Source organism: Caretta caretta, chromosome 3 (genome assembly GCF_965140235.1).
Source record: "Caretta caretta isolate rCarCar2 chromosome 3, rCarCar1.hap1, whole genome shotgun sequence".
Lineage (NCBI taxonomy): Eukaryota > Metazoa > Chordata > Testudines > Cheloniidae > Caretta > Caretta caretta.
Window position 1 is genome coordinate 104,816,849 of NC_134208.1, and position 24,182 is coordinate 104,841,030.

Consider the following 24,182-nt stretch of genomic DNA (forward strand, 5'->3'; position numbering starts at 1 on the left):
CTGATTTTCCTTTTAGAGGAGCCTAGTTTGGGTTTCAGAAATAAAGGACTTTAGTAGTAAGGCAGCAATTATTTAATTTTCTGATTGATTAAATTGCTCAGTAAGTCACTGAACCAGTTCCTTCCAGTGACTCTGATGTGGTGATTAAAATAGGTTTCATTATCCCATGATGTGCTGTGTCGGTGACTGATATGGTACATTTCTTGATGGCATTAATTAAGGACAAGAGTAAATTCCTTGCATCGCTGAAATAGCCAGATTAGAAAGAAAGCATCTGCAAGGTCTAAATAGCACTTGCTGGGAGTCGCTTCACATATTATAGCACCTGCTTTGTGCTGTGTATTCACCAACCTGAGATCTTGACATTAATGTGCAAACAAAGGAAGTTTCATTTAACAAGAAGGGCTTTACTTACCTTAATCAGTGAACAGAACTAACTTGGAGCACCTACTATCTTCAAAAGATACTCAGGGCTGTTGGGTTCTTTCTCTGGCTTGGACACTGACATGCTGTGTGACATTAGGCATCTAATAACCTTTCTGCAGCTCAGGTTTCAGAGTAGCAGCCATGTTAGTCAGTATTCACAAAAAGAAAAGGAGTACTTGTGGCACCTTTGAGACTAACAAATTTATTTAAGCATAAGCATAAGCATAAGCTTTCGTGAGCTATAGCTCACTTCAAGTGAAAGCTTATGCTCAAATAAATTTGTTTGTCTCTAAGCCCTGGTCTACACTAGGACTTTAGGTCGAATTTAGCAGTGTTAAATCAATGTAAACCTGCACCCGTCCACACGATGAAGCCCTTTATTTCGAATTAAAGGGCTCTTAAAATTGATTTCCTTACTCCACCCCTGACAAGTGGATTAGTGCTTAAATCGGCCTTGCCGGGTCGAATTTGGGGTACTGTGGACACAATTTGACGGTATTGGCCTCCGGGAGCTATCCCAGAGTGCTCCATTGTGACCGCTCTGGACAGCATTCTCAACTCAGATGCACTGGCCAGGTAGACAGGAAAAGAACCGCGTACTTTTTAATCTCATTTCCTGTCTGGCTAGAGTGGCAAGCTGCAGGTGACCATGCAGAGCTCATCAGCAGAGGTGACTATGATGGAGTCCCAGAATCGCAAAAGAGCTCCAGCATGGACTGAACGGGAGGTACGGGATCTGATCGCTGTATGGGGAGAGGAACCCGTGCTATCAGAACTCAGTTCCAGTTTTCGAAATGCCAAAACCTTTGTCAAAATCTCCCAGAGCATGAAGGACAGAGGCCATAACAGGGACCCGAAGCAGTGCCACGTGAAACTTAAGGAGCTGAGGCAAGCCTACCAGAAAACCAGAGAGGAGAACGGCCACTCCGGGTCAGAGCCCCAAACATGCCGCTTCTATGATGAGCTGCATGCCATTTTAGGGGGTTCAGCCACCACTACCCCAGCCGTGTTGTTTGACTCCTTCAATGGAGATGGAGGCAACACGGAAGCAGGTTTTGGGGACGAAGAAGAAGATGATGATGAGGAGGAGGTTGTAGATAGCTCACAGCAAGCAAGTGGAGAAACCGGTTTTTCCGACAGCCAGGAACTGTTTCTCACCCTGGACCTGGAGCCAGTACCCCCCGAACCCACCCAAGGCTGCTTTCTGGACCCTGCAGGCGGAGAAGGGACCTCCGGTGAGTGTACCTTTTAAAATACTATACATGGTTTAAAAGCAAGCATGTGAAAGGATTACTTTGCCCTGGCATTCGCGGCTCTCCTGGATGTACTCCCAAAGCCTTTGCAAAAGGTTTCTGGGGAGGGCAGCCTTATTGCATCCTCCATGGTAGGACACTTTACCACTCCAGGCCAGTAACACGTACTCGGGAATCATTGTACAACAAAGCATTGCAGTGTATGTTTGCTGGCGTTCAAACAACATCCGTTCTTTATCTCTCTGTGTTATCCTCAGGAGATTGAGATATCATTCATGGTCACCTGGTTGAAATAGGGTGCTTTTCTTCAGGGGACACTCAGAGGAGCCCGTTCCTGCTGGGCTGTTTACCTGTGGCTGAACAGAAATGTTCCCAGCTGTTAGCCACGGGGAGGGGGGAGGGTTGAGAGGGTAGCCACGCAGTAGGGGGAGGCAAAATGCGACCTTGTAACGAAAGCACATGTGCTATGTATGTAATGTTAACAGCAAGGTTTACTTGCTGAAAGAGTGTAGCCACTGTTTTATAAAATGTGTCTTTTTAAATACCGCTGTCCCTTTTTTTTCCTCCACCAGCTGCATGTGTTTCAATTATCACAGGATCTTCTCCTTCCCAGAGGCTAGTGAAGATTAGAAAGAAAAAAAAAACGCACTCGTGATGAAATGTTCTCTGAGCTCATGCTGTCCTCCCACACTGAGAGCACAGACGAATGCGTGGAGGCAAATAATGTCAGAGTGCAGAAAAGCACAAAATGACTGGGAGGAGAGGTGGCGGGCTGAAGAGAGTAAGTGGCAGGCTGAAGACAGGGCTGAAGCTCAAATGTGGCGGCAGCGTGATGAGAGGAGGCAGGATTCAATGCTGAGGCTGCTGGAGGACCAAACCAGTATGCTCCAGTGTATGGTTGAGCTGCAGCAAAGGCAGCTGGAGCACAGACTGCCACTACAGCCCCTGTGTAACCAACTGCCCTCCTCCCCAAGTTCCATAGCCTCCACACACAGACGCCCAAGAACGCGGTGGGGGGGCCACCGGCCAACCAGCCACTCCGCCACAGAGGATTGCCCAAAAAAAAGAAGGCTGGCATTCAATAAATTTTAAAGTTGTAAACTTTTGAAGTGTGTGTGGCATTTTCCTTCCCTCCTCCACCACCCCTCCTGGGCTATCTTGTTATTCATCCCCCTATTTGTGTGATGAATGAATAAAGAATACATGAATGTGAAGCAACAATGACTTTATTGCCTCTGCAAGCAATGATTAAAGGGAGGAGGGAAGGGTGGTTAGCTTACAGGGAAGTAGAGTGAACCAAGGGGTGGGGGGTTTCATCAAGGAGAAACAAAGAGAACTTTCACACCGTAGCCTGGCCAGTCATGAAACTAGTTTTCAAAGCTTCTCTGATGCGTACCACGCCCTCCTGTGCTCTTCTAACTGCCCTGGTGTCTGGCTGCGTGTAACCAGCAGCCAGGCGATTTGTCTCAACCTCCCACCCTGCCATAAACGTCTCCCCCTTACTCTGACAGATATTGTGGAGCACACAGCAAACAGTAATAACAGTGGGAATATTGGTTTCGCTGAGGTCTAAGCGAGTCAGTAAACTGCGCCAGCGCACCTTTAAACATCCAAATGCACATTCTACCACCATTCTGCACTTGCTCAGCCTGTAGTTGAACAGCTCCTGACTACTGTCCAGGCTGCCTGTGTACGGCTTCATGAGCCATGGCATTAAGGGGTAGGCTGGGTCCCCAAGGATACATATAGGCATTTCAACATCCCCAACAGTTATTTTCTGGTCTGGGAATAAAGTCCCTTCCTGCAGCTTTTGAAACAGACCAGAGTTCCTGAAGATGCGAGCGTCATGTACCTTTCCCGGCCATCCCACGTTGATGTTGGTGAAATGTCCCTTGTGATCCACCAGAGCTTGCAGCACTATTGAAAAGTACCCCTTGCGGTTTATGTACTCGCCAGCTTGGTGCTCCGGTGCCAAGATAGGGATATGGGTTCCGTCTATGGCCGCACCACAGTTAGGGAATCCCATTGCAGCAAAGCCATCCACTATGACCTGCACATTTCCCAGGGTCATTACCCTTGATATCAGCAGATCTTTGATTGCGTGGGCTACTTGCATCACAGCAGCTCCAACAGTAGATTTGCCCACTCCAAATTGATTCCCAACTGACCGGTAGCTGTCTGGCGTTGCAAGCTTCCACAGGGCTATCACCACTCGCTTCTCAACTGTGAGGGCTACTCTCATGTTGGTATTCATGCGCTTCAGGGCAGGGGAAAGCAAGTCACAAAGTTCCATGAAAGTGCCCTTATGCATGCGAAAGTTTCGCAGCCACTGGGAATCGTCCCAGACCTGCAACACTATGCGGTCCCACCAGTCTGTGCTTGTTTCCCGAGCCCAGAATCGGCGTACCACAGCATGAACCTGCCCCATTAGCACCATGATGCATGCATTGGCAGGCCCATGCTTTCAGAGAAATCAGTGTCCATGTCCTGATCACTCACGTGACCGCGCTGACGTCGCCTCCTTGCCCGGTATCGCTCTGCCAGGTTCTGGTGCTGCATATACTGCTGGATAATGCGTGTGGTGGTTAATGTGCTCCTAATTGCTAAAGTGAGCTCAGCGGCCTCCATGCTTGCCTTGGTATGGCGTCCGCACAGAAAAAAGGCACGGAACGATTGTCTGCCGTTGCTCTGACGGAGGGAGGGGCGACTGACGACATGGCTTACAGGGTTGGCTTCAGGGAGCTAAAATCAACAAAGGGGGTGGCTTTACATCAAGGAGTATTTCAGGCAGGACTTCACGGAGGGTTCCAATAAGAAATAGTGCACCTAAGTTATCGTTCTTATTAGAACAATGAGGTTAGTCTGGCCTCTGATTGATACATGGCTAGATTTACCTTGCTGTACCTTCTCTGTGAGTGACTGCAGTATGACCTAGAGGAATGAGTCCCCTAGACAGGGGAGGGGGGAGAAGCAAATGAGTACAAAACAAATCTGGTCTATTTCTTGTTTTGATCCACTCCATCTATCTTTTACATCTTTGGCTGGCAGCAGACGGTGCAGAAGGACTGCATGCCATCCACACCTCATGGCTGCCCGGCAGAAGATGACACAATAGGACTGCTAGCAATCCGTATCACCTGCCTGCTCACCATAAGACGGTTCAATAGGACTGACTGCAGGACTAAAGAGAATGACCTGGTCGAGTCACTCCAAATTTAGTCCCTGCACCCATGTCTGCCCAGGCACTCCTGGCCGACGTGGCCAGGAGCACCTCGGACATGACAAGGACGGCTACCAGTCGTACTGTACCGTCTGCTGCCACAAGGCAATGGGTTGCTGCTACTGTGTAGCAATGCAGTACCACGTCTGCCAGCACCCAGGAGACATACGGTGACGGTTACCTGAGCGGGCTCCATGCTTGCCGTGGTATGGCGTCTGCACAGGTAATTCAGGAAAAAAGGCGCGAAACGATTGTCTGCCCTTGCTTTCACGGAGGGAGGAAGGGAACGGGGACCTGACGATATGTACCCAGAACCACCCGCGACAATGTTTTAGCCCCATCAGGCACTGGGATCTCAACCCAGAATTCTAATGGGCAGCGGAGACTGCGGGAACTCTGGGATAGCTACCCACAGTGCAACACTCCGGAAGTTGATGCTAGCCTCGGTACTGTGGAAGCACTCCGCCGAGTTAATGCACTTAATGCACTTAGAGCATTTTCTGTGGGGACACACACACTCGAATATATAAAACCGATTTCTAAAAAACCGACTTCTATAAATGCGACCTGATTTCGTAGTGTAGACATACCCTAAGGTGCCACAAAGACTCTTTCTTTCTGTAGCTCAGTTTGCCTGTATGTAAAATGATGCCTTTGAGGCATTTGACGAGGTTTACTTTACCTACCTTGCAGTCAATATTTAAGGCTTAATGAATATTTCCAAAGTACTTTTAGATTCTCATATGAAAGGTGATCTAGAAATGCAAAGTATCAGGTTTGGTAAAATAAGATATGGACTCCTATGGACAAACTCTGGATCTGGATCTCAAACACCCAACATTTGGAGATGTTTGAATCTGTAATTTTAGTTTGTCCCACAATAAAAAGAATTTGCAAAATTCAGATACAGCCCCAGGTTTGGATTTTGAACAATTCCAAGGCTTTTGGTTAGGGCCCATCTCCAGAAAAAATAAAATCGAATCACAATCTTCACCCAAACCTCTACGTTCAGATCTACGTGATCTGAACCCAAAATTTTTGAGGTTTAAAAAAGTTTGGTTAACTTTTTATTTTGTTGCCTTTGGCTGGGACAAGAAATGGAAGTGCTGAAATACCATAAGAGAGGCCAGTCTCATGGTATTTCTGTCCCAGATGAAACTAGGAAGTGCTAAAAGTCTTGTGAAGAAGTTTCAAGGACTTATTGGACTACCCAGATTAAAGAGGTTCAGATAAGCATCCAACACTGAATGCTTATTAAAACAAAAGAGCCAAACTTTTGAGTTTCACCATATCACTACAAAATACTTAACTTATGCCCCAGCACAGAGATACCTCCAACTGGAAATGACACTTAGCTTCCAAATTGGTTTGGCCCCTCCCTGCTGTGGATAGCAAGAATAACCCCAAAATCTAAAATTCATCTATGGACTTGCTTTGAGCCTCCTATTCATGAAAGGGGAATTAGGATTCTGTAATCATAGAATCATAGAATCATAGAATATAAGGGTTGGAAGGGACCCCAGAAGGTCATCTAGTCCAACCCCCTGCTCGAAGCAGGACCAATTCCCAGTTAAATCATCCCAGCCAGGGCTTTGTCAACCTGACCTTAAAAACCTCTAAGGAAGGAGATTCTACCACCTCCCTAGGTAACGCATTCCAGTGTTTCACCACCCTCTTAGTGAAAAAGTTTTTCCTAATATGCAATCTAAACCTCCCCCACTGCAGCTTGAGACCATTACTCCTCGTTCTGTCATCTGATACCATTGAGAACAGTCTAGAGCCATCCTCTTTGGAACCCCCTTTCAGGTAGTTGAAAGCAGCTATCAAATCCCCCCTCATTCTTCTCTTCTGCAGGCTAAACAATCCCAGCTCCCTCAGCCTCTCCTCATAACTCATGTGTTCCAGACCCCTAATCATTTTTGTTGCCCTTCGCTGGACTCTCTCCAATTTATCCACATCCTTCTTGAAGTGTGGGGCCCAAAACTGGACACAGTACTCCAGATGAGGCCTCACCAATGTCGAATAGAGGGGAACGATCACGTTCGCTATGCCCCTACTTATACATCCCAAAATGCCATTGGCCTTCTTGGCAACAAGGGCACACTGCTGACTCATATCCAGCTTCTCGTCCACTGTCACCCCTAGGTCCTTTTCCGCAGAACTGCTACCTAGCCATTCGGTCCCTAGTCTGTAGCTGTGCATTGGGTTCTTCCGTCCTAAGTGCAGGACCCTGCACTTATCCTTATTGAACCTCATCAGATTTCTTTTGGCCCAATCCTCCAATTTGTCTAGGTCCTTCTGTATCCTATCCCTCCCCTCCAGCGTATCTACCACTCCTCCCAGTTTAGTATCATCCGCAAATTTGCTGAGAGTGCAATCCACACCATCCTCCAGATCATTTATGAAGATATTGAACAAAACCGGCCCCAGGACCGACCCTTGGGGCACTCCACTTGATACCAGCTGCCAACTAGACATGGAGCCATTGATCACTACCCGTTGAGCCCGACAATCTAGCCAGCTTTCTACCCACCTTGTAGTGCATTCATCCAGCCCATACTTCCTTAACTTGCTGACAAGAATACTGTGGGAGACCGTGTCAAAAGCTTTGCTAAAGTCAAGAAACAATACATCCACTGCTTTCCCTTCATCCACAGAGCCAGTAATCTCATCATAGAAGGCGATTAGATTAGTAATGTTGTCTCAGCACGGACAGTTCTGTTTTCTACTAAAGCTCCACTCTAAGCACAGAATATCTGTGTGTTTCTCTCTCCACTCTCTTTAAAGGAACAGACAAGTTTTAAGAACAATCCTATTAAAAAAATGTTCTTCCCTACATTATTAATGACAAGGTGGATGTGGATTGAAAAGTAAATTCCGCTTACTGTCATTTATGCTGTTTGTTTAGTTTTTGCACTTCCTTAAGCTTAGAAAATGAAAGCCAGAGAGCGTTTATATATTTTCATGCACTAGTAAAAAGCTGCAATTTGTTTTATGAACATTGCAGGGGAATGTTTAAAACTAAACACGGACTGTTTTTGCTGCAATTTTAAAAAAAATCCATGCAAATGTTTATACCACTATATAGAGTTGTAATTTTTTTTTTAACATAAATCCTGGGTTTATGTCACCCGATAGTGTCCTTTTAATACAGGAGTTTCCAAATGAGGAATTGTTTGTTTTGTCACCTGACCTTCTGTTACTTGATAAAGAAGGGAAAGGGTGTTTTGATGATAACATTGAGGACACTTTCCTAATTACTTAAAGAACCGGGAGAAGGGATCATTAACATGATAAATGAAAGCTGTGTTAGCTGTTATTACAGGGTATGTGGATTTTTCCTCAAAGGGGGAAGGGGAAAACCATTTCCTGTCACACAAGTTGCAATCAGCTGTAGATCATATTAACTTGCAGCTTTAAAATAAAGATCCTGAGTATCCTATCCTACAGACAAGACTGAAGCAGTGAAGTGAAGATTTCATATGAAAAAAATACAACACTGGTTGAAAATGCATGTTACAGCACGCATAACACCCTCTCCAAATAACATACAGGCAACTGAATCAAAGACCTCACACCTACTGTTTGCCTGAAGAGGGCTTTAATAACTAGCCAAGTCAAGTTCCCCATGATGGCTGAAAAGCATCAAGAGAAACAAACCTAGTTTTGCCTTAAATTTGGATTTAATCTACTCCCTCTTCTCCTTGGATTTCTGTGACTTCATACATTTCTTTCCTTCAACATGTATTTGCAACCCACTCTTCTGCAGGACTTTGGATTCTTTTAAAACCTCCATTGCTATTCTTCAGTTCTGTGATCCCATTTCAGATATCCCAGAGAAAATATATTTTGGGGGAAGTCCAGTATAGTTAGTGTTTTTCAGGAAAAAAGAAAAGGAGTTCTTGTGGCACCTTAGAGACTAACCAATTTATTTGAGCATGAGCTTTCGTGAGCTACAGCTCACTACATCGGATGCATGAAGTGAGCTGTAGCTCACGAAAGCTCATGCTCAAATAAATTGGTTAGTCTCTAAGGTGCCACAAGAACTCCTTTTCTTTTTGCGAATACAGACTAACACGGCTGTTCCTCTGAAACCTGTTTTTCAGGAGTGTCAAGGATTGCATGGGAACATGATGAGTTGGAAGTTGAGCTGTTTCAAGCCACTGTCACCTAACATGAGATGATGTATCTGGGAGGAGACACCACTTGGCACAATAAGGGGACAGCATTCCAAAACCTGTCACAAAAACATTGGCACAGTAGCAATTAAATTAGCCAGACAAGGAGATGAGCATCTCCTTTGCAGGTAGTCACAAGCAGTTGCTTTGTGTGCTTGTGATTAAAAAAATAGAAGTTATCCAGAAGTATCCAGCCAATAAAGGTGCAGTACCCTAATTTTTCAAAGACTGATATCAAGGGCATCGTGTCCTGTATGGCCCAAAAAGGAAAATATTTCAGATTTTCTAAAATTCAGCAGATCTGCTCATCATCTACCTCTCTCTGACAGGTTCAGAGCCCTGATGATTTCTTCATGTCCTCCTCTAGATTGTAGGAGTTATGCTCATCCAATCAAAGAACAGAAAAAACGGATGTGACTTACATGGCCAATTACAACTAATAAGCACCCCTCAAACTTTGAGCATAGACCAGGGGTGGGCAAACATTTGGGAATAGAAATTGTATGGCGGGCCATCAATGCTCACAAAATTGGGGTTGGGGTGTGGGAAGGGGTGAGGGCTCTGTTTGGGGGTGCAGGCTCCAGGGTGGGGCCAGAAATGAGGAGTTATGGGTGCAGGAGGGAGCTCCGAGCTGGGGTGGAGGAGTGGGGTGCAGGGGGTGGTGAGGGCTCTGGCTGGGGGTGTGGGCTCTGGGGTGGGGCTGGAGATGAGGGGTTTGGGGTGCAGGAGGATGCTCCAGGCTGGGATCGAGGGGTTCAGAAGGTGGGAGGGGGATCAGGGCTTGGGCAGGGGGTTGGGGTGTGGGGAGAGGCTCAGCGCTGCAGGCTCTGGGCAGTGTTTACCTCAAGTGACTCCCGGAAGCAGCAGCATGTCCCTTCTCCGGCTCCTACACAGAGGTGCAGCCAGGCGGTTCTGCATGCTGCCCCATCCACAGGCACTGCCCCCGCAGCTCCCATTGGCGCGCCAGAGGGCGCCATAGGAGCAGGGCCATTGGAGCAGGTAGGAGCTGGAGCGGGGCCATGTTGTGGCTTCCAGGAGCTGTGTGGAGCGGCCCCCAACCCTGCTCCCTGGCTGAAGCACTGGCAAGCCCTAGACCCCACTCACCAGCAGGAGCTTGAGGGCCAGCTTAAAATGGCCCGCAGGCCGTATTTGCCCACCCCAGACAGTGATCTGTTCACAATCAATCCAGAGAGAAAAAACAAAAACATTGGTTCAAATTTACTCAACAAGTGAGTTTCAGGACAATGTGACCTGTGCATGAACATTCAACAATCCAAAGAGGGGGCCAAATGCATTGACTAAATTATTTGCTGGTAATTATTTCATCAGTTGTAACTCAACTATGGTAATATAATATTTTGAATGTTGTTATTTAACATATTGACATAGTCACAACCAGGTGGCCCCATTTTGCTAGGCAGACTACAAAAGATGTCACAAATGAGAGTCTCTGCCCCAAAGACTATTATGCTATACCACTGTTTTAGAGAATCTCCAGAAAGACAGTACAGACGCTCCCAGGGTTACGCAAGACCCAACTTACGCAAATTCGCACTTACAGAAAAAGTTCCATAAGCCAGAAATAGGATTTTTGAAATTTTTGCGTAATATACAGGTATACGTTTCCGACTTACTCAGAATTCAAGTTACGCGAGGCTTTCCGGAACGGAATGATTCCGTAAGTTGGAGGGCGCCTGTACATAGTTAACATGTCAAGCATTTCAAAAAGGATCTGGGGATGTTCTCCCCCCAAAGACTTTTATAATTGTTAATGAGAAATGTTTTGGTATAGTATATAGTTGAAAGCAAAGAGTTTATTACTGGTAGCTCTGGATTCTGAATTAAATGCAAAAGGCAGGAAAGTCTCATGTGGATTTCCAAAGATATTGAAATCTACAAGATACCAATACAGCACTTATTTAATGTGTTCTGTTGCAGTGTGTAGTGTTCTCCTGTCTAATATTTAATTTTTATGATCATAGTATATTCATGGCAGGTAATATCAGCAATTTTCTTAACTTATAAAATATCACTCTGATCAAACTGGTAACATTGTTATCAGCACCAGGGCAAGGTTTCAACCATATTTAGAATGAAAATCAATCTGATTATTTTTAAACCAAACCTCAATTATGTGTTTTCCAAAATAGCAACAGACAGACCTTAAAAGGGTCAGAGGTCCAATTGGGATGTTTATCTGAATGTTCTGAGGTCTGCCAAGCTGGAGTGGAAACTTTGCAGTAACAAGTTGTCTTAAAATGTTTTCTGAAGCTTCCTGATTTCTGTCACGCCAGAAATTCCAGGAGAGCAGCCTTTCTTCAGAACTTTGATAATTCTACTCTGATCTTGAACCAGGAAGTGCAGAGGTACAAGAAAAAGACAGACAATGCAGAGAGAAAATGAACACTTCCTCAAAAGCTTGCAATAGGTTTAAAATCAAGTTTTGGATTACTTCTTATTTTAACTGAGCCTGTTCACTTATCCTTAAAAAACTACAGGTGTCTTTTAAGTAGTGTGAAAAATCCATGCTGCACCCTTGGACACAGGTAATAAGAATACACAGCAATTTATCTACTGTTAGCACTTCCACGTATGCTCCTGTTTATACTATGGGAGAACTTTGGAAGGTGAGAATTTTGGCACAGTACACTAAACAAAGACAAGACTGTAGTAAGGGCGATGTAAATCTAAGCTAAAAGTTTGGTATGAATTGACAGAGACTTTATCGATGCTGGAGAAATTAACTGGAGTAAATACTGATTGTTCCCCCTTAGCCAATTAAACGCACCTGGAGTCCACACTCAAATGCACTTCAATCAGTTGTCACAGGGGCTACCACTGCAGGATGTTACCTCCAGAATCTGTAGGGATAAAGTGTCTCCTTAGTTCACCAGCTATCACCTTTCTCCCTCCTGCCATGCCTCCAGAAATGCCTCCTGCAACCATTTTCTCTAATCCACCAACAACTCCTCTTTCCCTGCTTTTGCAGGCCCTGATTTGCATAACAGAGGATAAGCATAACATGGCCAAGGGCATGCTGCAAGAAACCAGGGATAAAAGCTGTATATGAGTCAAAGGTGTGTTTAGTAGACCTGATTTATAGATGTTAGGCACTTTCCTAGAGCATCCTTGAGGAAAATGAGTAGAACATTGTTTCTGAGTCAATTAGTTATTTGAAAATTAACAAACCCACTTTCCCTCCAGGAAAGGAGGCAAATAATCTCTCCTCATTATACACTCAAGTGCTGTGCAAGCCAGAAAGAAGATATCACCAAAGAAAACAGAGGTGGTTTGAATGCATAAACAAAATCTGTTCATTTAAAAAAATGGTACTAAGACTGTAGAAAAGTCAATGTCTGGTGTGGAGGTTAAATTGTCTTTGTGTAAAATTGATTTACACAAACATTTTTTGGTGTTAACTTGCACTGCCTCTTCCCTTTGTTAATATTGCCTTTATACACTTAGTGCACACGCCCATATGCTACCTCAGCACTGCAAAACAGAGAAAGATGGTAGGTAAGGACCTCCCAATTCAGGAAATCTCATTTAATTGAGATAACAGTTTTCGGAGGGAGTGATAGGCCACGTACGGGGAGAGCTGATGCGTGTTACTCCCTTCTCCTCTGTGCTGCCAGTGGCACTTTGTTTTGAGAGAGAAGGATACAAGCAGTTCCTCATGGCTTATTAACCTCCTGAGGGGCCCATGCAGTATTCAAGTGCCAACCAGTATCCTACAGTCAGGTATTGGCTTTGTATGTACTGTATTTATGTATGATGTTGCCCTCTAACAGCTGCCAAACAGAATGGATAAAGGACCTACTAGCTCTGTCAGCTAACAGCAATCTCCTTTAGCATAAGTAGCCTGTGTTTTTGGAGCTGAAGAACCAGGGTAAATGTTGCAGCTTCACAGGGAGTGAATGTGTGTGTTTACACAATAACTGTGCTCCCTCTGCAGCAAAAGGATTCCTCACCTAATGTGCCGGGCAAAACTTCAATACAGTGTGGATGTGCACCCCTTAGAGTCATACATGTGCTGCTTTTGTGGATAAGCATAAAAATATCCATAAGGTGCTAGAATTATTAAATCAAGAGCATAACAAAGTCCCAGATGATGTTTTATAAGTATAAAAAGACATTCCTGCCCATATTTCAGTTTCATTTCAAACCTGCACATACTTGTCAAATCCTCTCCTACATGTCCCTTTGCAGCCACATAATGTCAATATTTTTCTTTTTTTCAAATCAGCTGCTCATTCTACAAACAAATGCCCATAGTCCTATGGTTGCAGAGAAAAGAAACCTGCATAGATACCTTATGAACTGAGTTCTCTGTGTATCATAACTCATTTTATTCTAAGTACAAGCAGGTATCAATAGCCCGTTGTGTTTCAAAATCCTCCTGTGATCTATTCCAAGTCCTTGCACCCAAATGAAAACAAAAAAATGTATATTCAGTATAACCTTCATTAACTAATGTAAAACCATCATCCTTAACTCAGTCTGGTTATTGGGGCACATAAGACAGGTCATAGTTATTTGCACTATTGGTGAGTTGAAGACAGAATTTTTGCCTTAAATCTAAACTCCTTCACTTTTGCTGTTTTAAAATCAAGCTCGTTGTGTTATTTAAGCATCATTTTGTCCCTCAGTTTCATTAGATTTCTTTTTGGCTTCGAAGTGAAGAGGGGAGAAAGAGAAAATGCCACTGACATTATAGATAAAGCAAGGAGCCCAAAATGTAAGCCCTTTACAAGAATGTTCAAATCTTGGATACTCAGCTCATGCTTATATACGAGCATCCAAATGTAGGTCTTGGACTTCATGTTAAAGAACCCACTTTTGAAAATTCAGCTCCTAGCACACATTACGAATATTACAGATTCCCCCTTATTAGAATGCAAATACCTTCAGGTGGGATTCATGGGTTATTGTGGATAAATTTTCCCAAAATTCACTGTGATAGAATATAGTTCTGGAGCAGAAAGGCAAGCGCTGTCTAAGGGATGCAAACTGCCCCCAGTGTTTTCTTGAAACTCCTATTGAAAGCCATGAATGTTCTACACATGCCATAATATGGCTCACAAGTGACAGTGAATTTGAATGAAATTGTCCTGGGTATTAAGAAAACATTTCATGATTCACACTGCTCCAGTCTAGTGTTTTTTGTGTGCTATAATTACCTATGTTGTAGACATAGCCTCAGTTTCTACTGCCAGTCCAAGGAATAATGTACTCCCTCAAATCAAATCCGTTGCTGCTGTGATGCAGCTAGACACACACTCTCCATATCTACTTCTCTCTACTAGAACAATCTCCTGTGCAATGGAATGGTGTGACTTAGGGATTCTGTAACTCATACTCAATGTCCTCAGCAAAATATATATTATCTTTGTTTGCTCATTTTGTGCCCTTCAGTAGCCCTGAGGTTTGGTGGCTATTGGATCACATGAGGAGGAAACTCCACCCAGAAAACTCCCAAAATGTAAATTTTTAACACCATTCCTGACATTTAAGCCAACACAAACCTGTGAAATGTGTCTGTTTCTTCGCAGCGCCAATACAGACTTTAGATACTAATTTTAGAATATTTTAAAGACCTCTCTAAAAAGTGCCAGGAAAGTGTTTTAGATACATATTTTTAATATTCATAAGCATGAAAAGGTCAAATTTCACAGAAGAACCAATGCTCAGCACAGGTAGCACAAAATGGCAAGAGATGCCCTCACTACATGCATGTTTTCTAAAATCTTCTCTACATAACAAATTCAGTGATGTACAGTGGAATTGCTCATCTCAAATAATGATAGGCATGCCCTAAAAAGAACTCTCCATTTTCAGCCAATCCCCTGTAAACCCCATCTTTAAAAAAAAAACATGCTTACCCCCACCTGCCTCTAACCACTACCCTATATTTTCCTTTGGCCTCTCAACTTACAGTGACTACAGAGGGAACATTGAAACTGACTACACATGAAGTGCTGTTAAATACACAAATTAAACAACTTTAATTTCTCTAATAGTAAACTTAGCTGTTACTCCTAACAATACTAGGGTAAAATAAATGCCAAACTAAGTCTCTTCCTTATGAAAACAATTTCATTTTCCTTGTCAAATTCATCCATATAGGAAATTCTAGGGAAGCAAAATCATTCTGGTATTCACTAAAGAGAGCATATGATAATATGGTAATAGCTTATCTATTACCAGCAGGACAGTGGGGTGGGAGGAGGTATTGTTTCATATTCTCTGTGTATATATAAAGTCTGCTGCAGTTTCCACGGTATGCATCCGATGAAGTGAGCTGTAGCTCACGAAAGCTCATGCTCAAATAAATTGGTTAGTCTCTAAGGTGCCACAAGTACTCCTTTTCTTTTTGCGAATACAGACTAACACGGCTGTTACTCTGAAACCTGTCATATGACTACTGTACAACTTGAATAAAGTATGTTCCCTTTTAAATGTTCCCTGGCATCAGTTCTGTTCTTTTTATTCTAAATTTAACTTCTTAGCATCACTGCACAGGGATTGGGTATGGGGAAACACCAAACAATATGACAGAGTAGGCAGCCAATTTTACCGTTTTTTTTTTTTTTTTCAAAATGGGTCATGCACTAGATTTTGTGCACTGAAAATGTATCCTTAGGTGGGTTTAGGCTGCTAGTGAAGTTTTGCGTTTTCTGGTAATTTATTATCACAGTGATCTCCAGCAGATTGTATTGCAGAGGCTGCACACAAAAAAATAAACATCACAACTTGGAAACTCATTAAGAAGCCGTGCTGAACTTTTATAAGCGCCAATTTCCGGGTGCATATAATGAAGAGCATGCAATCTTGTTCCAGACCATGAGAACTGAATTCTGATGATGATTCACAATGGACACTCCAGGGCAACTCATCTTACCATGGGGATGGCATAGAGTCTAATGGCTCTGGTTCACTTACTGTTTACCATCTAAGAGCACTATACACACTCATTCACTACCCACATGGGAAAGAGAAGAATTTAATTTTTTTAAAACCACACACAACATTACATAAAATCCAAGGAAGATGTCATTAAAGAGGACAGTGTTGTTGCAGCTGTGTTGGTCGCAGGATCTGAGAGAGACAAGGTGGATGAGTTAATATCTTTTACTGGACCAATTTCTGTTGATGAAAAAGACATGCTCTTGAACTCCACAGAGCTCTTCTTTAGTTCAAAAGCCTGGCTCTTTCACCAATAGAAGCTGGTCCAATAAAAGATATTATCTCACCCACTTTGTCTCTCTCATTGAAGAAAACAGTGTCGGTCAGTATTAGATTGATCCAACATTAGATCCCAAATTGGGTGCACAAGGTTTCCCAACAAATGTGGGGGAAAGAGAACTACAAACATGCTACAGCCAGAAAAGTTCATTTAGAAACTTAATATCTAGATCTTTTAACTTCTGAGTTCAACACATACTGGCTTCAGTTCTGTTCGGAAAGAGATCGAGTAGACCAGAGGGTCTGATTGTCACATTTCCAAATTCAGAATGCAAAGTATATTTTCATTGTAATCCAAAGGGATATAGAAGCATGAATGATTAACAAAAGCTGGGAGTTTCATTTTGTCTGATTTCCTGAAGTTTACCTTGCAGCATCAAAAAAGTTGGTCAGGTTTTTGTTGATTGCGTGCCTTATCTGTTTTGGAACTATCCATCTATCTAAAGAACATGGCACTAACAGTGCTGGTACAATTATTCCAGGACAATGCAACTCATATAATGAAAAGATTTAACCTACCCAAAGATGACAATTCTACGTCAAATAACCCTGGACCTAAAAAAGCTTTTTGTGGGTCTTTCAGTGTATAATAATATTGTCCCAATATAACTGTTAAGTAATATGAGCAAAGAATACTTAGAACTGGAATAACCAACTATTTTATCTCCTGGATGTGTACAGCCTTTTACTAGCAAACAGGAATCCCAAAGTGACTCCTGGACCTGTCACTTGTTGTACATCAGTGAAGTATATCAGCAGGTGGAAAAAAAGTCCTTATTTTAAAAGAGCTTGTTGCTATATTTATGTATTTGTTGTGTATTTGCATTATCATCACACCTAGGAGCCCCAGTCATGGACCATGGACTGCTGTGCTAAGCGCTGTACAAACACAGAACAAAAAGTCAGTCCCTGCCCTGAAGAGCTTACAGTCTAAATCCCGTCTGACCTAAACTGGTAAAACAAGTGCATGTTAGCCTCTCCATTAAACACCATAAGGCATCATTCAGAAAGTTGAAACCTCAGAAGATCCTTACTGAGGATTATTTCAACTTCAGCACAGCAAATCCCTCTCATATGTACTTAGTTTGGACTTATTCACCTTCCAAAAGAGCAGTGAAAGTCAAATTTAAGTATTTCTCTTAATCCTTACACAAGTTTTGCCAGTAGGACACATTACTATTCACATGGGGTATTTATGTGAGCCCCATTATTGTTGTATCTGAACAGTACTCCTATTCTTTAATGTGCTTATTCTCACAACTCCTCTATGGGGTAGGGAACTGAGGCACAGAGAGACTAAGTGACTTGCTCAAGGTCATACAGGAAGCCTATGATAGAGCAGGGCCTTGAACTCAGGTCTTCTAAGCTAGTAGCTTAACCATTGCACCATAATTCATCTCTGTAATACACCTATACACCGTGACTTCTAAAGCTAAAGTATAACTTGTGCACACACACTCCTAAGAGAGAGATTTTATTCCTGAATCTGAACAGCAAAGAATGCTGCATTAAGAGTATTGTGGTTTCTTGCGAGTTTCAGAGAAGACTTACAAAATTATGAAATTTTCAATGTTTTTTTTTTAAACAGTAGGGAAAGTTGTCCTTGAGCTCCAGCATGATGGTTTTTGTACTAATTACTTTCCACAGATACAACACACTCAGGGGAAATTGGCACCAAGAAAAAGGTGAAAAGACTGTTAAGCTTTCAGAGATATTTCCATGCATCCAGGCTGTTGCGTGGAATTGTACCACAAGCCTCTCTGTACTTACTGGATGAAGACTACCTTGGACAAGCAAGGGTAAGAGACATCTCCAAATCCCCAATCCTTGAAAATATCTTGTTGAAGAACATCATTTTATAACTTGCTTTTCTGAAAAACAAATGGGTGGATGAACTGGCTAAAATTACCCACTCTAATTTCACCCCCCAACAAATGTACTACACTTTCCCATGGGTTTTATGCTCATAGCATTAAGGAATGAGCATCAGAGTGACAAGGAAATGTTTAGACCGGATGCCAAAGTTCAAACTTAGCCAGCCCAAATTACAATCTGGAATTGTTAAGTGATGAACATATATTTGTATGCCTGAAGGATCCCTAAGTGAGTTACAAATGTAAGCGGATATAAAACTATACATAGGATTAATTTCATCCACCAAGGAAATGCAGCCACCTCTGCAACAATTATTTAACAGTTCATAGTAACACTACAGGACAGTTTAGGCTAGAAAGTGAAGAATGCTACTTGAAAAGAGAACTCCTAGTATGCAAAATACAATTACCTGATTCTTCAACCCTTACTCACACTGATTAGCATTTACCCAAATGATTGGTCCTATTGATGTCATTAAGATTACTCACATGAGTAAGCGTTGCTCAGTGCAAGAAAGGGTCACAAATTGTGGCCCCCACTTGGGAATCTGGACAGTGTTAGGTGCTGCAGGAATAGCATGACAACATAGAATTTGCCATATTAGGTCATGCAGCTGATCCAGGTTCAAAATCCTGAACACACCTACTCAAGTGTGTAATGCTGTACATGGTGGGTGGTACTGCTGGACTCCTCTCCGAGACTGCATACAGCATGATATTAAAGGTTATTCCTGTGTTTGCTTGTCTGGATAGTACAGCTAAATTTTTAAGAGGGCATATCTCTTCTAAGGAACTAAGACAAAATGAAAGAATCAAGTCCTTAGGAGAACTCACATTGTATGATTATAGCAGGGTGGTTATCAGCTTCTGCCCTGAAGGGCTTGAAATCAGCCCTGAGAGAGGGCTGAGGCTGGGAGAGGGCTGCTGCTAGAGAAAGCAGCAAGCCTCTGCTGATTGGGGAAACAGCCACAGCTGTGGTCACGCCCTAGCTGGCCTTTATAAGAGGGCTGTGGGCCAGGAGGAAAGAGCCTCTCTCTAGATGTTGAGAGGGAGGGGCCTGACTGCTGGAGCTGAGCAGGGTATTGATCAGCGGAGCGGAGCGGAGCTCTGGCCTGAGAAACCCCCAGGCTGCAGACCTTGATGAAGGCCTAGGAAAAGGGTACTGGGGTTGCAGAAGTAGCAGGTCCAGACCCTCCTTGCTGATGATGAGTGGCAATTATACTGCAGTCCGCCCCAGGAAGCGGGGGCTAGATGGTGACTGGCAGTAGCCAAAGACTGATGTGAGGTGGGGATAGAGGTTGGGGGTCCCCTGGTGGGGGGAGACCCAGATCTGTGGGGGTACTGCTAGGGGGCAGCACCCCAGCTTGAAAGGGGCACTGGGGTCTGGAAGGGACTCGGAACCCAGCGGCAAGCAGGACACTGGCCTGCAGAAGGTGCTGCAGAGGCTGGAAATGCTAAGTCCCTGGATGACCAGCAGGAGGTGCCACAGGAGCGAGTCCAGCCCCATCAAAACGAGTCACTCTGAAAAATTCAGAGCTAATTTGGGGCAATAAAGGAAGGCTGCAAAAAGTTGTACAGCAATGGACCTGTGCAAAATGGCAAAATGCTTTCTTTGATTTTTCACATTTTTCCTGCCTCAGCTTCACAGTCTGACATAAGTCATTTTGCTTTTCATGTTTGCATTTTCAGCACATGCTATCCAAAGTGGGAATGTGGGATTTTGACATTTTCTTGTTTGACCGTTTGACAAATGGTAAGTCATAAAAAAGTACCAACAACAAAAAAACCCAAATATTTGTTGTCCTACAATCCATCTCATACAATTATTCTAGGAATTCTTAATTATTTTGCTAGACTTTTCTTGTATTTACATACATTTAAATGGGAATTTTAGGGTGCTCGGCTCCTTACAAGATCACACCATTAAACATTTTCAGAACATTCATAATTGTGTTATATTTAAATGTATCCCATATCTATAAATTTAATTTTTTCATATTTGTCATGGCCACCTTTTATTTATGTATTGTAAAATGGTAATTACTTACTTCTTTTGTTAAATGGCACGTTCCACTGTGAAAAATGCACAAGTGCTTTAAAAAAAATCTGTTGTTCATTTCAGATCATTATAATGTGCACTGGCCCTATATAGCCCACCTACACTGGGATGATCCTCCCATGATCAGCTGCACGGACTTCAGGGCCAGACTCCATCAGCCATGAATTTTTATTAATATAAAATGGTTTTGGTCTGAATTATGCTTTATTTATATTATTTGTCAGGATAGGATATTAATTCTTCTCTCATTCAGTAATGCCATAATTATGAATTGCCAGTAAAATGTGTGCTAATGTCTATATTTGATTCTATACACACAACCACACACAAATCTAGACAATGAAGTAGCACAGGTCAGTTAAGAGTAGAGGAGGGATTCAGAGCCTGGTGGGGAAGGGGGAGGTATGACCACCCTATCCCTTCCACGCTGCTAAATGGGAGGGTCTTCCCTATTAGATGCCAAGTAGATTGGGAGTAGAGGCAGAGCTGAAGTATGGAAAAAGTTGGGATTCACTGATTCAGAGGATTACTTATTAGCCCTCTGGCAGTAGAAATTATGAGGAAAGGTGTGTAAATGACAAAGAAAGCAAAAATGTAATTCTGCTGACTTGCTGAAATTACATTGAATATACTGCATTATCTTCCCGTGCTACCATCGTATAGCACTATAGCTGAAGGATCAAGAAAATGTCTTTCTGTCCTTTTGACTAAAATCTGTTTCCTTTTCATACATTCATTATCCTTCAATCCTGAATCACAAACAGTGAGAAAAGACTCTCTTTAAACCTTTCCTTATATCGCTGTACTTTTGTATAATTTAAATTTTCATTCAGTTCCATGAACATTGCAAATGGATTATTATAGAATTACACATACTCTTCCTAAATAGCTTGCCAAGATGAATACCAATGTAGGGCTCAATTCTGCCATTATAACCTGTACTGAACTTACTGAAGTTAGTGTGAATTTATTGGGGGATTGAGTCCTTGCTAGGTTGAAACTCATTTTCGCTGCATAAGATTGCATTGTTACTGTCAGATCCAATTACAGCAATGTGCTGAACTGGATGCATGGATTATTCATATGTTTGTACATTCATTTAGGAAATAAAAAAGTTCAACTAATTGTAAACTGCTGACTTCTCTGTAATATGTTTGGCTTTTAATACTAATTAGCTTTGGCCATGTACTTAAGTAATTGAGATGAACTGACACTATAATTAGGGCTTCTCATTTTAGGTTTTAACTGGTAAATAACAATAAAACACTTGCAATTTAAAAAAAATGAACTTGATGTTTATCAAATAAACACTGGAGAAACACCAGAAATGGTTACTAAGTAATCATATTGATTTCACTCCTTTTCCAGGGCAGTGTGTTTATATAGGCTCCCTGGCTTGTATCTAAGGGCTTGTCTACATGGAACAGTAAACTGGATATGGGGATGTGATTTCTAAAGCACACTAACGTGCATTAATTGGTCCATGTAAACCCTGCCGGTTTGCACTAAAGGTGTGCTGTAATGTAGTGCTGTTTGAAACAGTACTACATGTATATACAAAGAGAGCCCTGAAAAATCCTGTTTTTTGGACATTTATATAGAACTCAAAAGTTACTAACATTTTGGAAAATGAAATTAATAAACCCTGAGCAATAGAAGCCCTAGATATAGTTCACTGGGAACATTGTGCTATGTTCAAGTGCTAAAACCATCAACCTCATCATCTGCATAGACTCCTGAAGTGGCCCTTGTTTGTGAAGTTCACAGTTGTGCTCATACTGAGAGGTTTCCTTCCTAGTAGGTCTCTTCTGGGCATTGCTTTGTGAATTCATTACAGGTATAATGCAGAAATAGGAAAGTGATTTCCAGTACAATATAAACTACACATAAGAGAGAATATCTCAAAGGTGAATTCCACTGACATTGTCCATACAGGACCAAATTCTGATCCTGCAAATACATTGTGATGAATAAGTAACTTTGTGCATGGGAGTAAAGTTATGTGCAAAAATTAGGGTTGCCAACCCTCCAGCATTGCCCTGGAGTCTCCAAGAATTAAAGATTAGGTCATGTGATGAAACCTCCAGGAATACGTCCAACCAAAATTGACAGCCGTAGCATAAGTGTTGGAAGGATCAGCTCTCGAGATTGAATCAGTTCAGACCATTAGAAAATAAGCAAGATCTTGTTTGTGCATGCTTGTCACTGCATTATTTATCCGCTGTTAAAATAAGATAACAAGTGTTCTATATTTTCAGGAAACAGCCTGGTAACATTGCTGTGCCACCTCTTCAATGTGCATGGGCTCATTCACCACTTCCAGTTAGACATGGTTACATTACATAGGTTTTTAGGTAAGTCCTTTCTTCAACTTTATCGTCAAGGCATTTTACAGCTTAGGTAGGATGCAAACATGGCACTGTCTTGCTTCAATTATATTTTATAATATTGCTGACATTTGCGATATTATATATATATTCTTGCAAATGTTAACATTTCTGTAAAATACACTAACTTTACTATGCAAGCAATAAAGTCTCAGACCAATTGAAGTCAATGTTGAGACTTCAGTGGACTTTGGATTGGTCTCTAAACCAGTCTTTCATCAGCGCAGATAAAACTGAACTACTGATTTTTTAAAAAAATCAACCACCTTATACTGAGCCACACACAGACTGGGTAGGCCCACACAGACAGAACCACACACACACACACAGTAGAATCAATCCAAATACATCTCAGTGGAAATGGAACTGTAGTGCAGTGTTGTTGTTTTAGTGATTTATAGAGCAGCTAAGAGCCTATTTACAAAATTTAACAAATTATATCAAGCTGTCTACACTGGATAGCACTGATGATGAAAGCCGCGGCTGCTGCTGCCACTGCCAACAGAAATATTAGCCCCCATGTTGTCAGGGTACCAAAGAAAGAAAGCCAAAAGACAAGTAAGTCCATTAATCGTGTCCTGTCAGAGTTTCAAAGGTAGTGTCCTGCCAGTGAGAGAGCGCAGCTGCCGCTCCTGGAAAGTGTAAACTCTGCAACAGTCAGAAGGGTACCACAAACACCAAAGTACCTCGACCTATTTAACTGCCACCACTGACTGTACAGGGTAAGAAGCAGCCTCTCAGATCACTCAATCTGAAATTATACATGGCTTAAAGAATTATCATCAACACCTTCAGATGTGTATATTTGATATATAGTCATGCAGTGCTAGCTATAAAAAAACCGTACTGAAATAGTATATACACAGCAGTAATTGTCTCTAGCAACTTGTATAAAAGACCAAAACCAATAATTACAACAAAAGCCCTATGCCAGAAGGAATTACTAAGGGAGTGATTCTCTTTTGTGCCACATATACATACTCAATTCTTAGCCTCACATGAGGTGTCTCTGTCCCAGTCAGTACAATGTGCATTCAATCCTTCTGGCAATTAATAGCTAGGGAAGTCTCATGCTAGAGATTTCCTTATCTCCCTGATACATTTTGGAGACCCGAGTTGCCAGGAAAGCCATTCAATAGCAATGAGTCAATGCCACTGGAATTTTGCTTCTGATCCCACTCCCAGCTTAATAGGACATCGTCCTCAGAGAGGAGGGTGATTTGGACAATGTTATAATACAGCCTTTGCATATACAATGTCACTTTGCCCTGAGATGGCACAGTGGATTGCCTGGTGTTGAAATGTGCTACCACATGGCACAACCAAATTTCAGGAGCAAATCTCAGTGATTTCTTGTGCCAACAGGAGCTGAGAGAAGGCTGTAAAGTCAGATCTCAATCTTCCAGGTGGAAAGTTAGTTTCTAGTGCTGGAATTGCTAAAACAAGAGGGACTGGAATTTTAAAATGCAAGGATAGAGATGACTAAAAATATTCCAGGAATTTCCACTTGGATTACCAAAATACTGTATTTCTGAGGCCC

The 24,182-nt window shown here is 42.4% G+C and overlaps 2 protein-coding genes across 5 annotated transcripts in view; both read left to right on the forward strand.

Annotated features, from left to right (window-relative positions):
• PDE7B (phosphodiesterase 7B) overlaps positions 1-24,182 on the forward strand; it is a 281,977-nt gene that overhangs the window by 229,883 nt on the left and 27,912 nt on the right. For all 4 annotated transcript variants that reach the window (XM_048844467.2, XM_048844464.2, XM_048844465.2 and 1 more), the window contains 3 exons: positions 17,970-18,121; positions 19,886-19,949; positions 22,514-22,609. In XM_048844467.2, the coding sequence (XP_048700424.1) occupies positions 17,970-18,121; positions 19,886-19,949; positions 22,514-22,609 (312 nt within the window). The remainder of the gene's footprint in view (positions 1-17,969; positions 18,122-19,885; positions 19,950-22,513; positions 22,610-24,182) is intronic.
• LOC142071422 (zinc finger and SCAN domain-containing protein 29-like) lies at positions 984-2,844 on the forward strand. The gene is made up of 2 exons (XM_075126197.1): positions 984-1,661; positions 2,252-2,844. Exons 1-2 carry the CDS (start codon positions 1,076-1,078, stop codon positions 2,332-2,334), a joined length of 669 nt encoding a protein of 222 aa, XP_074982298.1. The 5' UTR covers positions 984-1,075; the 3' UTR covers positions 2,335-2,844.